The 17,797-nt window shown below is 37.6% G+C and overlaps 1 protein-coding gene across 2 annotated transcripts in view; it reads right to left on the bottom strand.

Annotated features, from left to right (window-relative positions):
- Positions 1-17,797, bottom strand: part of LOC111969081 (myb-like protein X) — a 116,738-nt gene that overhangs the window by 12,671 nt on the left and 86,270 nt on the right. For both annotated transcript variants that reach the window (XM_070445313.1, XM_023995030.2), the window contains 9 exons: positions 16,054-16,095; positions 15,928-15,975; positions 15,627-15,710; positions 8,563-8,604; positions 8,438-8,485; positions 8,139-8,222; positions 6,944-6,985; positions 6,819-6,866; positions 6,520-6,603 (listed from right to left, as the gene is read on the bottom strand). In XM_070445313.1, coding sequence (XP_070301414.1) covers positions 6,520-6,603; positions 6,819-6,866; positions 6,944-6,985; positions 8,139-8,222; positions 8,438-8,485; positions 8,563-8,604; positions 15,627-15,710; positions 15,928-15,975; positions 16,054-16,095 — 522 coding nt within the window. The remainder of the gene's footprint in view (positions 1-6,519; positions 6,604-6,818; positions 6,867-6,943; positions 6,986-8,138; positions 8,223-8,437; positions 8,486-8,562; positions 8,605-15,626; positions 15,711-15,927; positions 15,976-16,053; positions 16,096-17,797) is intronic.

Here is a 17,797-nt window from a genome sequence, read left to right as displayed (position 1 = left end):
CCTTGTGCCTTGGTGACAGCTTTGCACACTCTTTACACGCGAATGATAAAAAAATGTGATAGAATATGATGTATCTAATATACTGAGTTAATGATAAAACGAGCGACTTCGAGGCTAGTATGGCTACAATCAGGCTGACAGGACGAATCCGGACAGGAAGCTATGTAACGGGTAGGAAGTTGAGCGGAAGTGGGCCTTGCTACGTTGTGCAAAAGGTCTATTGCATGCTTACTGCAGGAATGTCAACCAGAACTGTTGCCAGAGAATTTAATGTTATCCTGATGAGGACAGGGGTGCTGTTTTCACTTTTGGGAAAATCGTATCCAATTTAAACGGCCTCGTACTCAATTCTTGCTCGTACATATGCATATTATTATTACTATTGGATAAAACACTCTCTAGTTTCTAAAACCGTTTGAATTTTGTCTGTGGGTAAAACACAACTCATTTGGCAGCACACTTTGTGACCAGGAAGTGGAAAGTCTGAAATCTATCTTCTGTTCAAGTGACTGCCTATAAATGGCATGATACGTATGACTATACGTGCACGTCAACACCTTCCCGGATGTCAAGAGGAAGGAGAGGAAAATGAGTTGATTATCTCTGTCTGACGTTGAATAAACCATCTTGGAACAACGTGTTCCCCATTTTCTGTTGTCTGCAAGGGGCGTGGGGGACCTGTTATTGCCTACTGGAAACCTGTCGTGATGGGCGAATATGAGCTCCGGCTTTGAATTTATTTGATACATGTTACAATATTCATCCTAAAGTATGTTTTTCAATATAGTTTCATTAGATTATTGAACGTTATTCGGGACGTTCGGGCGTGTTGCGTTGTTCGACTTTGTTGACGTTGGAGAGCTTAGCGCTGGATGGCCAGTGTGCTTGCTAATTCAAGACGGAAAGAGGACGTTCTGAATCCAAAACAACGACGGTTCTGGACAAAGGACCCCTTATACAACATTCTGATAGAAGATCAGCAAAAGTAGGAACCATTTGTGATGCTATTCTATATATCTGTCGAACTGTTACTAGTAGCTTTGCGCTCAGGTTTTGGTTATTCCCTTACCATAACTAAGTCTTATGTCGTAATGAAGATATTTTTAGAATTCTAACACTGCGATTGTCATTAAGAAACTAATGGACTATCGTTTCCTATACAACATGTATTTTTTTGTAATGTTTATAATAGCTATTTGGTCAGAATAGTGAGAGTCTAATAGAAATATCTGCACATTCTGGAAAAAGATGCTACGTTAGCACGTTATGCTACGTTATGCTACGTTGTATAACCACGGATTTCAGCTCTAAATATGCACAATTTTCGAACAAAAACATAAGTGTATGTATAACCTGATGTTACAGGACTGTCATCTGAGGAAGGTTTATGAAGGTTAGTGAAATTTAATATCTTTTGCTGGTTTATTCGCTAACCTAACGTGCCTATTGCTATGCTAACGTGCCTTGATGAATGAATGCGGTAGTGTGGTAGGCTATTGTAGTAAGCTAATATAATGCTATATTGTGTTTTCGCTGTAAAACACTTAGAAAATATGAAATATTGGCTGATTCACAAGATCTTTGTCTCTTAATTTGCTATACACCATGTATTTTTCAGAAATGTTTTATGATGAGTATTTCGGTATGTCACGTTGGTGTCTGTAATTATTCTGGCTGCTTTCGGTGCAATTTCTGATTGTAGCCGCAATGTAAACTATGATTTATACCTGAAATATGCAAATTTTTCGAACAAAACATAGATTTATTGTATAACATGTTATAKGACTGTCATCTGATTAAGTTGTTTCTTGGTTTCTTTGGTTTGTTCTAGGTTAGTTTGGTTGATTTTGTGCATGCTACCTGTGCTGTGAAAAATGTCTGTGCTTTTTTCTATTTGTTGGTGACCTAACATAAATATATATTGTGTTTTCCCTGTAAAACATTTAAAAAATCGTGCTGAGGTGCTGAGGTGCTGAGGTGCTGAGGAATATTTCTGTCTGCAATGAAACCATTTTGTGGGAAAACGAATTCTGATTGGCTGGGCCTGGCTGCCAAGTGGGTGGGGCTATGCCCTCCAAGGCCCACCCATGTCTGCACCCTTGCTGAGTTATGTGAAATCCATAGATTAGGGCCCAATTAATTGATTTGCTTTTAACTCAGTAAAATCTTTGAAATTGTTGCATTTATATTTTTGTTTAGTATATTTGCCATATATTTTCAACTGTGCTGTTGTGTTTCACAAATGTTCTGAACCTATATACAGTACCAGCCAAAAGTTTGGACGCACCTACTCATTCAAGTTTTTTTATTAAAATMTTACTATTTTCTACATTGTAGAATAATATAGAAGACATCAAAACTATGATATAACACATATGGAATCATGTAGTAACCAAAAAAGTGTTAATGAGATTTGAGATTCTTCAAAGTTGCCACCCTTTGCCTTGATGGCAGCTTTGCACACTCTTGGCATTCTCTCAACCAGCTTCATGAGGTAGTCACCTGGAATGCATTTCAATTAACAGGTGTGACTTGTTAAAAGTTAATTTGTGGAATTTATTTCCTTCTTAATGCGTTTGAGCCAATCAGTTGTGTTGTGACAAGGTAGGGGTGATGTACAGAAGATAGCCCTATTTGGTAAAAGACCAAGTCCATATTATGGCAAGAACAGCTCAAACAAGCAAAGATAAATGACAGTCCATAATTTCTTTCAGACATGAAGGTCAGTCAATTAGGAAAATGTCAAGAACTTTTAAAGTTTCTTCAAGTGCAGTCACAAAAATCATCAATCGCTATGATGAAACTGGTTCTCATGAGGACAGCCATAGGAATGGAAGACCCAGAGTTACCTCTGCTGCAGATGACAAGTTCATTAGAATTACCAGTCTCAGAAATGCAGCCAAATAAATGCTACACAGAGCTCAAGTAACAGACACATCTCAACATCAACTGTCCAGAGGAGACTGCGTGAACCAGGTCTTCATAGTCAAATTGCTGCAAATAATCCACTACTAAAGGACACCAATAATAAGAAGAGACTTGCTTGGGCCAAGACACGAGCAATGGACATTAGACCGGTGAAAAWCTGTCCTTTGGTCTGATGAGTCCAATTGTGCYATTTTTTTTGTTCCAACCGGTGTGTCTTTGTGAGACGCAGAGTAGGTGAATGGATTATCTCTGCATCTGGAGGAGGAAGTGTGATGGTGTGGGGGTGCTTTGCTGTTGACACTGTCTGTGATTTATTTAGAATTCAAGGCACACTTAACCAGCATTGCTAACACAGCATTCTGCAGCGATATGCCATCCCATCTGGTTTGCGCATTGTGGGACTATCATTTGTTTTTCAATAGAACAATGAACCAACACACCTCCAGGCTATGTAAGGTTTATTTGACCAAGAAGGAGAGTGWTGGAGTGCAGCATCAGATGACCTGGCCTCCACAATCACCCGACCTTAACCCAATTGAGATGGTTTGGGATGAGTTYGACCCCAGAGTGAATAATTGTTTCCTCATTAATCTACACACAATACCCCATAATTAGAYAGTGAAAACAGGTTTCCAGAATTTTTTCAAATGTATTTAAAATAAAACATAGATACCTTATTTATATAAGTATTCAGACTCTTTGCTATGAGATTTCAAATTGAGCTCAGGTGCATCCTGTTTCCATTGATCCTCCTTGAGATGTTTCTACAACTTGATCGGAACCCACCTGTGGTTTAATTCACTTGATTGGAGATGATTTGGAAAGGCACACACCTGTCTACATAGGGTCTCAAAGTTGATAGTGTATGTCAGAGTAAGAACCAAGCCATCGAAGGTRGAAGGAATTGTCRGTAGAGCTCCGAGAAAGGATTATGCCGAGGCACAGATRTGGGGAAAGGTACGAAAAAAATGTCTGCATRATTGAAGGTCCCCAAGAACACAGTGGCCTCCATCATTCTTAAATGGAAAAAGTTTGTAACCACCAAGAGTCTTCCTAGATCTGGCCGCCCGGCCAAACTGAGCAATCGAGGGAGAAGGGCCGTGGTCTGGGAGGTGACCAAGAACACGATGGTCACTCTYACAGAGCTCCTGAGATSCTCTGTGGAGATGGGAGAACCTTCCAGAAGGACAACCATCTCTGCAGCACTCCACCAATCAGMCCTTTATGGTAGAGTGGTCAGACAGTGGCCATTCCTCATTAAAAGGCACATAACAGCCCACTTGGAGTTTGCCAAAAGGCACCTAAAGGACTCTGACCATGTGGAACAAGATTCTCTGGTCTGATGAAACCAAGATTGAACTCTTTGGTCTGAATGCAAAGAGCCACTTCAGGAAGAAAGCAGGCACCACTCATCATCTGATCAATACCATCCCTACAGTGAAGATTGGTGGTGGCAGCATCATGCTGTGGGAATTTTTGTTCAGTGGCAGGGACTGGGAGACTAGTCAGGATCAAGGGAAAGATYAACAGAGCAAAGTACAGAGAGATCCTTGATAAAAACCTGCTCCAGAGCGTTCAGGACCTCTAACTGGGGTGAATGTTCACCTTCCAACAGGACAACAACACTAAGCACACAGCCAAGACAAGGCAGGAGTGGCTTCAGGACAAGTCTCTGAATGTCCTTGAGTGGCCCAGCCAGAGCCGGACCCGATCGAACATCTCTGGAGAGACCTGAAAATAGCTGTACAGCGATGCTCCCCATCCAAGACGAAAGAGCTTGAGAGGATCTGCAGAGAAGAATGGAGTTTGTGTGTAGATTGCTGAGGGGGGYAAAACTATTTTAGAATAAGGCTGCAACATAACAAAATGTGGAAAAGGTGAAGGGGTCTGAATAGTTTCAGAATACACTGTATAGACACTACCAAAGCAAATGATCTAATGATTCTGTCTCTTCACAGAATCTCTTGTATCCCCCATATATAAAGCATTCTAGTGGAAGCAAACATATTGTWTAATAATTTAAATTGGAAAACTCAAAGTTTTGAATCCGCCGTTGTTTTGTGTCTCAGTTCATAAACCATGTGCTATTGAATCGGTACATCGAAAATCTCTTCTCAACTATTATGGAATCTGTATGGCACAGCTGTACATTTTTTGGTCCTTAAATGTGGTCTTGGTAAGCCACTCCAGTGTATATTTGTCCTTGTGTTTTAGGTTATTGTCCTGCTAAAAGGTGAATTTGTCTCCAGTGTCTGTAGGAAAGCAGACAGATCCKGGTTTTCCTCTACGATTTTGCCTGTGGTTAGCTCTATTCCATTTCTTTTTATCCTCAAAAAACTTCATAGTCCTTGCCAATGACAAGCATACCCATAACATGATGCAGCCACCACCATGCTTGAACATATGAAGAGTGGTACTCATAGATGTGTTGTGTTGAATTTGCCACAAACATAACGCTTTGAATTCAGGACATAAAGTTAATTTCTTTGCCACATTTTTTGCAGTTTTACTTCACTACCTTCAATGTTGTTGATCCTTTCTCAGATTTTTCCTATCACCGCCAGTTACAGATATTAATCTCTGTAACGTTTGAAAATCACCATTGCCCTCATGGTGAAATCCCTGAGTGGTTTCCTTCCTCTCCGGCTACTGAGTTAGGAAGGATGCCTATATCTTTGTAGTTACTGGCTGTATTGACACAACATCCAAAGTGTAATTAATAACTTCACCATGCTCAAACGGATATTCAATGTCTGCTTTTTATTTTATTTTTTACCCATCTACCAATAGGTGCCCTTCTTTGTGAGGCATTGGCAAACATCCCTAGTCTTTGTGGTTGAATCTGTGTTTGAAATTAATTGCTCGAATGAGGGACTTTACAGATAATTATATGTGTGGGGTACAGAGATGAGGTAGTCATTAAAAAATCATGTTAAACACGTATTGCACACAGTGATTCCATGCAACTTATTATTTGACTTGTTAAGCCAATTTATACTCCTGAACTTATTTTTGATTGCCTTAACAAAGTGGTTTAATACTTATTGACTCAAGACATTTCAGCTTTTCATTTTTAATTAATTTGTAAAAATGTATAAAAATATAATTCCACTTTGACATTATGGGGTATTGTTTGTAGGCCAGTGACACAAAATCTCAATTTAACCAATTTTTAAAATTCAGTGTAACACAACAAATTTTGTAAGAAGTCAAGAGGTGTGAATACTTTATGAAGACACTGTAGGTACCATGTAAATATGTATAGGTACTAGGGACACTTGCTGGAAAGTGGGATTGTAATATCTACTTACTAATGTAAGAATTTTGTATGGTTAGTAAWGACTTTTGGATATGAAAATTGTAAGAATCTCTCTGGCTCTGATTTTTAAAAGAAAATCAGAAAATCAAATAATCTTTATATTCGGTGTATACATATTGTTGGTTTTGCCTTATCATTGTTCATTGCAAGGTCTAAACAAAACAGAAACATTAAGATGTGTTTTAGGTCATTTCAGTCGGAAGGATAAAAGTTTAAAATAATGAATACAGTGGGCATAAAGATGGATACTATGTTTAAGTGTTGCCACTTACCTTTCTTCACAAGTACAACTTTAACTCTCTCCTTTGTAAGAGAAGCATTTATGTGACTGTGATTTCTGCGACTGACTTCAGGTTCTGTCAAAAAAAGACCATTTAAAATCCACATTAGAATCTTTCAAGTGTTAGGATGAAAATCAAGGTAGTGAAAAGGTGTCAATTTGTATTAACCCTGTTATCTCAAAGTTGATTTATGTATTAGTTCAAATACAATCTAACAATGTCTTCACTTCCCAAAGTATGAAAACATTCAATGTAAAAAGAACAATGAAAAAAACGGGGGATGTTACTACCTTTGATTCCAATGTTTGGTCGTGCTTTCCCCAGTGGTGTAACAAGTTCTAAACAAATAAAACAATTTAGTATACCTTATTTATCACAGTAAATGAACAACTCCAATATCTTTGCATTGCTTTACCTTTCTTTACTGGTGTTGACTTGAAATTCTCTTCTTTAGGAACTTCAGGTATTAAAAAAACAAAAAAGAATCAAAGAAGGAATCACATTTTTATGACCAAAAAATATAAATATAAGGCAGAATTGGGTTCAAATCCAATCATTTAAGTTAAATTAAATTTGAATTTCAAAAATCTTCAAGTTATGGAACCAAATAAAAATTGGAATGGTAATTGAAAAAATACAGTTTGGACTGTTTGAATTGGAATGTATTATATTTAGAATTTTATTAGGATCCCAGTTATATATATCATGTACCAGTCAAAAGTTTGGACACACCTACTCATTCAAGGGTTTTTCTTAATTTTACTATTTTCTACATTGCAGAATAGTAGTGAAGACATCAAATCTATGAAATAACACACATGGAATCATGCAGTAACCAAAAAAGTTTTGCCACAAACATAACGCTTTGAACTCAGGACATAAAGTTAATTTCTTTGCCACATTTTTTGCAGTTTTACTTTAGTGCCTTCAATGTTGTTGATCCTTTCTCAGATTTTTCCTATCACKGCCAGTTACAGATATTAATCTCTGTAACGTTTGAAAATCCCCATTGCCCTCATGGTGAAATCCCTGAGTTGTTTCCTTCCTCTCCGGCTACTGAGTTAGGAAGGACGCCTATATCTTTGTAGTTACTGGCTGTATTGACACAACATCCAAAGTGTAATTAATAACTTCACCATGCTCAAACGGATATTCAATGTCTGCTTTTTATTTTATTTTACCCATCTACCAATAGGTGCCCTTTTTTGTGAGGCATTGGCAAAACATCCCTACTTTGTGGTTGAATCTGTGTTTGAAATTAATTGCTCGAATGAGGGACTTTACAGATAATTATATGTGTGGGGTACAGAGATGAGGTAGCCATTAAAAAATCATGTTAAACACGTATTGCAACAAAAAAAAATATGATATGAAAATTGCAAGAATCTCTCTGGCTCTGATTTTTTTAAAGAAAATCCGAAAATCAAATAATCTTTATATTCGGTGTATAAATATTGTTGGTTTTGCCTTATCATTGTTCATTGCAAGGTCTAAAAAAAACAGAAACATTAAGATGTGTTTTAGGTCATTTCAGTCGGAAGGATAAAAGTTTAAAATAATGAATACAGTGGGCATAAACATGGATAATATGTTTAAGTGATGCCACTTACCTTTCTTCACAAGTACAACTTTAACTCTCTCCTTTGTAAGAGAAGCATTTGTGTGACTGTGATTTCTGCGACTGACTTCAGGTTCTGTCAAAAAAAGACCATTTAAAATCCACATCAGAATCTTTCAAGTTTTAGGATGAAAATGAAGGTAGTGAAAACGTGTCAATTTGTATTAACCCTGTTATCTCAAAGTTGATTTATGTATTAATTCAAATACAATCTAACAATGGCTTCACTTCCCAAAGTATGAAAACATTCAATGTAAAAATAACAATTTAAAAAATGGTGGACGTTACTACCTTTGATTACAATGTTTGGTCGTGCTTTCCCCAGTGGTGTAACAAGTTCTAAACAAATAAAACAATTTAGRATACCTTATTTATTACAGTAAAGGAACAACTCCAATATCTTTGCATTYCTTTACCTTTCTTTACTGGTGTTGACTTGAAATTCTCTTCTTTAGGAACTTCAGGTATTAAAAAACAAAAAAGAATRAGGGAATCACATTTTTATGACAAAAAAAGAATTGGGTAAAATCCAATCATTTAGGTTAAATTAAATTCGAATTTCAAAAATCTTCAAGTTATGGAACTAAATAAAAATTGGAATGGTAATTGAAAAAATACAGTTTAGACTGTTTGAATTGGAATGTATTATATTTAGAATTGTATTAGGATCCCAGTTATATACAGTGGGGCAAAAAGTATTTAGTCAGCCACCAATTGTGCAAGTTCTCCCACTTAAAAAGATGAGAGAGACCTGTAATTTTCATCATAGGTACACTTCAACTATGACAGACAAAATGAGAAAAAAAAATCCTGAAAATCACATTGTAGGATTTTTAATGAATTTATTTGCAAATTATGGTGGAAAATAAGTATTTGGTCACCTACAAACAATCTAATTGTAGCTTGCAATGTAAACTATGATTATTACCTGAAATATGCAAATTTTTCGAAACAAAACATAGATTTAATTGTATAACATGTTTATACGCTGTCATCTCATTAAGTTGTTTTTTTTTTTGTCTGTTCTTGTTTGTCTAGCGTTATTTGGTTGATTTTTTGTGCATGCTACCTTTGCTGTGAAAAAGGTCGTGTGCTTTTTTTCTATTTGTTTGGTGACCTAACAATAAATATATATGTGTTGTTTTCCCTGTAAAATCATTTTTAAAAAATCGTGCTGAGGTGCTGAGGTGCTGATGGTGCTGAGGAATATTTCTGTCTGCAATGAAACCATTTTTGTGGGAAAACGAATTCTGATTGGCTGGGCCTGGCTGCCAAGTGGGTGGGGCTATGCCCCTCCAGGCCCACCCAGTCTGCACCCTTGCTGAGTTACTGTGAAAATCCATAGAGTAGGCCCAAATTAATTGATTTGCTTTTAAACTCAGTTTAAATCTTGAAATTGTTGGCATTTATATTTTGTTGTAGTAATATTTGCCATATATTTCAAACTGTGCTGTTGTGGTTTCACAAATGTTCTGAACCTATATACAGTTACAGCCAAGAAGTTTGGACCGCAACCACTCATTCAAGTTTTTTTTTAAAATTTTACTATTTCTAATTGTAGAAAATTAGAAGACATCACAAACTGATGATATAACAACATATGGAATCTGTAGTACCCAAAAAAGTGTTAATGAGATTTTTTGAGATTTCCTTCAAGTTGCCTACCCTTTGCTTTGATTGGCAGCTTTGCACACTTCTTGGCATTCTCTAACCAGCTTCATGAGGTAGTCACCTGGAATGCATTTCAATTAACAGGTGTGACTTGTTAAAAGTTAATTTGTGGAATTATTTCCTTCTTAATGCGTTTTGAGCCAAATCAGTTGTGTTGTGACAAGGTAGGGGTGATGTATCAGAAGATAGCCCTATTTGGTAAAAGACCAAAGTCCATATTATGGCAGAAACAGCTCAAACAAGCACAAAGATAACATGACAGTCCATAATTTTCTTTTCAGACATTGAAGGTCAGTCATTAGGAAATGTCAAAACTTTTAAAAGTTTTCTTCAAGTGCAGTCACAAAAATCATCAATCGCTATGATGAACTGGTTCTCATGAGGACAGCCAATAGAATGGAAGACCCAGAGTTACCTCGCTGCAGTGGACAAGTTCATTAGAATTACCAGTCTTCAGAAATGCCAGCCAAATAAATGCTACACAGAGCTCAAGTAAACAGGCACATCCTCAACAGCAACTGTCCAGAGGGGACTGGCGTGAACCACGTGTCTTCATAGTCAAATTTGCTGCAAATAATCCACTACTAAAGGGACACCCAATAATAAAGAAGAGACTTGCTTGGGCCAAGACACGAGCACATGGACATATAGACCGGTGAAAATCTGTCCTTTGGTCTGATGAGGTCAATTGTTGCAATTTTTGTTGTTCCAACCCGGTGTGTCTTTGTGAGACGCAGAGTAGGTGAATGGATTATCTCTTGCATCTGGAGGAGGGAGTGGTGATGGGTGTTGGGGGTTTTGGCTGGTTGACAACTGTCTGTGATTTATTTAGAATTCAAAGGCACACTTAACCCAGCATTGCTAAACGACCAGCATTCTGCAGCGATATGCCATCCCATCTGGTTGCGCACTTGTGGGACTATATCATTTGTTTTTCAATAGAACAATGAACCACCACACCTCCAGGCTATGTAAGGTTTATTTTGACCAAGAAGGAGCAGTGTGGAGTGCAGCAATCAGATGACCTGGCCTCCCACAATCACAACCGACCTTAAACCCAATCTGAGGATGGTTTGGGATGAGTTGGACCCCAGAGTGAAATAATTGTTTCCTCATTTAATCTACAACACATACCCCATAATTAGAGAGTGAAAAACGTGTCCAGAATTTTTCAAATGTATTTAAAATAAAACATAGATACCTCTCCCCTATTTATATAAGTATTCAGACTCTGTGCTATGAGATTTCAAATTGAGCGCAGGTGCATCCTGTTTCCATTGATGCCTCCTTGACGATGTTTCTAAAACTTGATCGAACCCACCTGTGGTTTAATTTCACTTGATTTTGGAGATGATTTGGAAAGGCACACACCTGTCTACATAGGGTCTCAAAAGTTGATAGTGTATGTCAGAGTTAAGAACAAGCCATCGAAGGGTCGAAGGAATTGTCCGTAGAGCCTCCGAGGAAAGGATTATGCCGAGGCCCAAGATTTGGGGAAGAAGGTACGCAAAAAATGTCTGCATATTGAAAGTCCCCAAGAACAACAGTGGCCTCCATCATTCTTTAAATGGAAAAAAGTTTGGAACCACCAAGAGTCTTCCTAGATCTGGCCGCCCGGCCAAAACTGACAATCGAGGGAGAAGGGCCGTGGTCTGGGAGGTGGACCAAAGAACACGATGGTCAACTCTAACAGAGCTCCTGAGATAGCCTCTGTGGAGATGGAGAACCTTCCAGAAGGACAACCATCCTCTGCAGCACTTCCACCAATCAGTTCCTTTATGTTAGAGTGGTAAGACAGTGGCCAATTCCTCATTATAAAGGCACAATGAACAGCCCACTTGGGAGGTTTGCCCAAAGGCACCTAAAGGACTCTGACCAGTGGAACAAGATTCCTGGTCTGGATGAACCAAGAGTTGAACTCTTTGGTCTGAACTGCAAAGAGCCACTTCAGGAAGAAAGCAGGCACCCCTCATCATCTGATCCAATACCCATCCCTACAGTGAAGATTGTGGTGCGCATCAATGCTGTGGAGAAATTTTTGGTTCAGTGGCAGGGACTGGGAGACTAGTAGGATCAAGGAAAGATGAAACAGAGCAAGTACAGAGAGATCCTTGATAAAAAACCTGTCCAGGAGGCGTTTCAGGACTCTAACTGGGGTGGAATGTTTCACCTTTCAACCAGGAACAACAACAACTAAAGCACACAGCCAAGACAAGGCAGGAAGTAGGCTTCAGGACAAGTCCTGAATTTGTCCTTTTGAGTTGGCCCAGCCAGAGCCGGACCCCGATGCGAACATCTCTGGGAGACGACCTGAAAAAGCTGTACAGCGATGCTGCCCCATCCAGACGAAAGAAGCTTGAAGAGGATTGCAGAGAAGAATGGAGTTTGTGTGTAGATTGCTGAGGGGGGAAAAACATTTTTAGAATAAGCTGCAAAACATAACAAAAATGTGAGAAAGGCGGTGAAGGGTCTGAATAGTTTCAGAATTTACCGACTGTAATAGACACTTACCCAAAGCAAATGATCTAATGATTCTGTCTCTTCCACAGATCTCTGTATCCCCCATATATAAAGCATTCTAGTGGAAGCAAACATGATTGTATAATAATTAAATTGGAACAACTCAAAGTTTTGAATCCGCCGTTGTTTTGTGTCTCAGTTGCATAAACCATGTGGCTATTTGAATCCGGTACATCGAAAATCTCTTCTCAACTATTATGGAATCTGTATGGCACAGCTGTCATTTTTTGGTCCTTAAATGTGGTCTTGGTAAGCCACTCCAGTGGATATTTGTCCTTGTGTTTTAGGTTATTGTCCTGCTAAAAGGTGAATTGTTCTCCCAGTGTCTTGTAGGAAAGCAGACAGATGCCCGTTTTCCTCCCTTACCCGATTTTTTGGCCTGTGGTTGCTCTATTCCTTTCTTTTTATCCTCAAAAAACTTCATAGTTCCTTGCCAATGACAAGCATACCCATATCATGATGCAGCCACCCACCGCTGCTTGAACAGTGAGCAGTAGGGTACTCCATAGATGTGTTGTGTTGAGATTTGCCACAAACAAACGCTTTGAATTCAGGACATAAAGTTAATTTCTTTGCCACATTTTTTGCATTTTACTTCAACTTACCTTCCAAATGTTGTTGATCCTTTCTCAGATTTTTCCTATCACCGCCAGTTACAGATATTATCTCTGTTAACGTTTGAAAATCACCATTGCCCTCATGGTGAAATCCCTGGTGGTTTCTTCCTCTCCGGCTACTGAGTTAGGAAGGATGCCTATATCTTTGTAGTTACTGGCTGTATTGACACAACATCCAAAGTGTAATTAATAACTTCACCATGCTCAACGGATATTCAATGTCTGCTTTTTATTTTTTTTTTACCCATCTACCAATAGGTGCCCCTCTTTGTGAGGCATTGGCAAACTCCTAGTCTTTGTGGTTGAATCTGTGTTTGAAATTATTGCTTCGATGAGGGACTTTACAGATAATTATTGTGTGGGGTACAGAGATGAGGTAGTCATTAAAAAATCATGTTACACACGTATTGCAGCACAGTGATTCCATGCAACTTATTATTTGACTTGTTAAGCCAATTTTACTCCTGAACTTATTTTTGATTGCCTTAACAAAGTTGTTTAATACTTATTGACTCAAGACATTTCAGCTTTTCATTTTTAATTAATTTGTAAAAAATGTATAAAAATATAATTCCACTTTGACATTATGGGGTATTGTTTGTAGGCCAGTGAACACAAAATCTCATTTAACCAATTTTAAAAATTCAGCTGTAACACAAACAACTTTTGTAAGAAGTCAAGAGTGTGAATACTTTATGAAGACACTGTAGGTACCATGTAAATATGTATAGGTACTAAGGGACACTTGCTGGAAAGTGGGATTGTAAATATTACTTACTAATGTAAGAAATTTTGTATGGTTAGTAAAGACTTTTGGATATGAAAATTGTAAGAATCTCTCTGGCTCTGATTTTTAAAAAGAAAATCAGAAAATCAAATAATCTTTTATATCGGTGTATACATATTGTTGGTTTTGCCTTATCTTGTTCATTGCAAGGTCTAAACAAACAGAACCATTAAGATGTGTTTAGGTCATTTCAGTCGGAAGGATAAAAGTTTTAAAATAGATACAGTGGGCATAAAGATGGATACTATGTTTAAGTGTTGCCACTTACCTTTCTTCACAAGTACAACTTTACTCTCTCCTTTGTAAGAGAAGCATTTATGTGACTGTGATTTCTGCGACTGACTTCAGGTTCTGTCAAAAAAAGACCATTTAAAATCCACATTAGAATCTTTTCAAGTGTTAGGATGAAAATCAAGGTAGTGAAAAGGTGTCAATTTGTATTAACCTGTTATCTCAAAGTTGATTTATGTTATTAGTTCAAATACAATCTAACAATGTCTTCACTTCCCAAAGTATGAAAACATTCAATGTAAAAAGAACAATGAAAAAAAACGGGGGATGTTACTACCTTTGATTCCAATGTTTGGTCGTGCTTTCCCAGTGGTGTAACAAGTTCTAAACAAATAAACAATTTGTATACCTTATTTATCACAGTAAATGAACACTCCAATATCTTTGCATTGCTTTACCTTTCCTTTACTGGTGGTTGACTTGAATTCTCTTCTTTAGGAACTTCAGGAATTAAAAAACAAAAAAAGAATCAAAGAAAGGAATCACATTTTTATGACCAAAAATAATATAAGGCAGAATTGGGTTCAAATCCAATCATTTAAGTTAAATTAAATTTGAATTTCAAAATCTTCAAGTTATGGAACCAAATAAAAAATTGGAATGGTAATTGAAAAATACAGTTTGGACTGTTTTGAATTGGAATGTATTATATTTAGAATTTTATTAGGATCCCAGTTATATATATCATGTACCAGTCAAAGTTTGGACACACCTCTCATTCAAGGGTTTTTCTTAATTTTACTATTTTCTACATTGCAGAATAGTAGTGAAGACATCAAATCTATGAAATAACACACATGGAATCATGCAGTAACCAAAAAAGTTTTGCCACAAACATAACGCTTTGAACTCAGGACATAAAGTTAATTTCTTTGCCACATTTTTGGCAGTTTTACTTTAGTGCCTTCAATGTTGTTGATCCTTTCTCAGATTTTTCCTATCACCGCCAGTTACAGATATTAATCTCTGTAACGTTTGAAAATCCCCATTGCCCTCATGGTGAAATCCCTGAGTTTGTTTCCTTCCTCTCCGGCTACTGAGTTAGGAAGGACGCCTATATCTTTGTAGTTACTGGGCTGTATTGACACAACATCCCAAAGTGTAATTAATAACTTCACCATGCTCAAACGGATTTCATGTCTGCTTTTTATTTTTATTTTTACCCATCTACAATAGGTGCCCTTTTTTGTGAGGCATTGGCAAACATCCCTAGTCTTTGTGGTTGAATCTGTGTTTGAATTAATTGCTCGAATGAGGGACTTTACAGATAATTATATGTGTGGGGGGTACAGAGATGAGGTAGCCATTAAAAAAATCATGTTAAACCACGTATTGCAACAAAAAAAAATATGATATGAAATTGCAAGAATCTCTCCTGGCTCTGATTTTTTTAAAGAAAATCCGAAAATCAAATAATCTTTATATTCGGTGTATAAATATTGTTGGTTTTGCCTTATCATTGTTCATTGCAAGGTCTAAAAAAAACAGAAACATTAAGATGTGTTTTAGGTCATTTCAGTCGGAAGGATAAAAGTTTAAAATAATGAATACAGTGGGCATAACATGGATAATATGTTTAAGTGATGCCACTTACCTTTCTTCACAAGTACAACTTTAACTCTCTCCTTTGTAAGAGAAGCATTTGTGTGACTGTGATTTCTGCGACTGACTTCAGGTTCTGTCAAAAAAGACACATTTAAAATCCACATCAGAATCTTTCAAGTTTTAGGATGAAAATGAAGGTAGTGAAAACGTGTCAATTTTGTATTAACCCTGTTATCTCAAAGTTGATTTATGTATTAATTCAAATACAATCTAACAATGGCTTCACTTCCCAAAAGTATGAAAACATTCAATGTAAAAATAACAATTTAAAAAATGGTGGACGTTACTACCTTTGATTACAATGTTTGGTCGTGCTTTCCCCAGTGGTGTAACAAGTTCTAAACAAATAAAACAATTTGCATACCTTTATTTATTACAGTAAAGGAACAACTCCAATATCTTTGGCATTGCTTTACCTTTCTTTACTGGTGTTGACTTGAAATTCTCTTCTTTAGGAACTTCAGGTATTAAAAAACAAAAAAAGAATCAGGGAATCACATTTTTATGACAAAAAAAGAATTGGGTAAAATCCAATCATTTAGGTTAAATTAAATTCGAATTTCAAAAATCTTCAAGTTATGGAACTAAATAAATTGGAATGGTAATTGAAAAAATACAGTTTAGACTGTTTGAATTGGAATGTATTATATTTAGAATTGTATTAGGATCCAGTTATATCAGTGGGGCAAAAAGTATTTAGTCAGCCACCAATTGTGCAAGTTCTCCCACTTAAAAAGATGAGAGACGCTGTAATTTTCATCATAGGTACACTTCAACTATGACAGACAAAATGAGAAAAAAAATCCTGAAAATCACATTGTAGGATTTTTTTTAATGAATTTATTTGCAAATTATGGTGGAAAAATAAGTATTTGGTCACCTACAAACAAGCAAGATTTCTGGCTCTCACAGACCTGTAACTTCTTCTTTAAGAGGCTCCTCTGTCCTCCACTCGTTACCTGTATTATTGGCACCTGTTTGAACTTGTTTCAGTATAAAACGACACCTGTCCACACCCTCAAACAGTCACACTCCAACACTCCACTATGGCCAAGACCAAAGAGCTGTCAAAGGACACCCAGAAACAAAATTGTAGACCTGCACCAGGCTGGGAAGACTGAATCTGCAATAGGGAAGCAGCTTGGTTTGAAGAAATCAACTGTGGGAGCAATTATTAGGAAATGGAAGACATACAAGACCACTGATAATCTCCCTCGACTGGGGCTCCACGCAAGATCTCACCCCGTGGGGTCAAAATGATCACAAGAACGGTGAGCAAAAATCCCAGAACCACACGGGGGGACTAGTGAATGACCTGCAGAGAGCTGGGACCAAAGTACACAAAGCCTACCATCAGTAACACACTACGCCGCCAGGGACTCAAATCCTGCAGTGCCAGACGTGTCCCCCTGCTTAAGCCAGTCATGTCCAGGCCCGTCTGAAGTTTGCTAAGAGCATTTGGATGATCCAGAAGAAGATTGGGAGAATGTCATATGGTCAGATGAAACCAAAATGAAACTTTTTGGTAAAAACTCAACTCGTCGTGTTTGGAGGACAAAGAATGCTGAGTTGCATCCAAAGAAACCATACCTACTGTGAAGCATGGGGGTGGAAACATCATGCTTTGGGGCTGTTTTTCTGCAGGGACCAGGACGACTGATCCGTGTAAAGGACAGAATGAATGGGGCCATGTATCGTGAGATTTTGAGTGAAAACCTCCTTCCATCAGCAAGGGCATTGAAGATGAAACGTGGCTGGGTCTTTCAGCATGACAATGATCCCAAACACACGCCCGGGCAACGAAGGAGTGGCTTCGTAAGAAGCATTTCAAGGTCCTGGAGTGGCCTAGCCAGTCTCCAGATCTCAACCCCATAGAAAATCTTTGGAGGGAGTTGAAAGTCCGTGTTGCCCAGCAACAGCCCCAAAACATCACTGCTCTAGAGGAGATCTGCATGGAGGAATGGGCCAAATTACCAGCAACAGTGTGTGAAACCTTGTGAAGACTTAGAGAAACTGTTTGACCTCTGTCATTGCCAACAAAGGGTATATAACAAAGTATTGAGATAACTTTTGTTATTGACCAAATACTTATTTTCCACCATAATTTCCAAATAAATTCATAAAAAATTCTACAATGTGATTTTCAGGAAAAGAAATTCG

Source organism: Salvelinus sp. IW2-2015, linkage group LG10, assembly GCF_002910315.2.
Source record: "Salvelinus sp. IW2-2015 linkage group LG10, ASM291031v2, whole genome shotgun sequence".
Taxonomy (NCBI): Eukaryota; Metazoa; Chordata; class Actinopteri; order Salmoniformes; family Salmonidae; genus Salvelinus; species Salvelinus sp. IW2-2015.
This window is presented reverse-complemented; position numbering and strand designations above follow the sequence as displayed.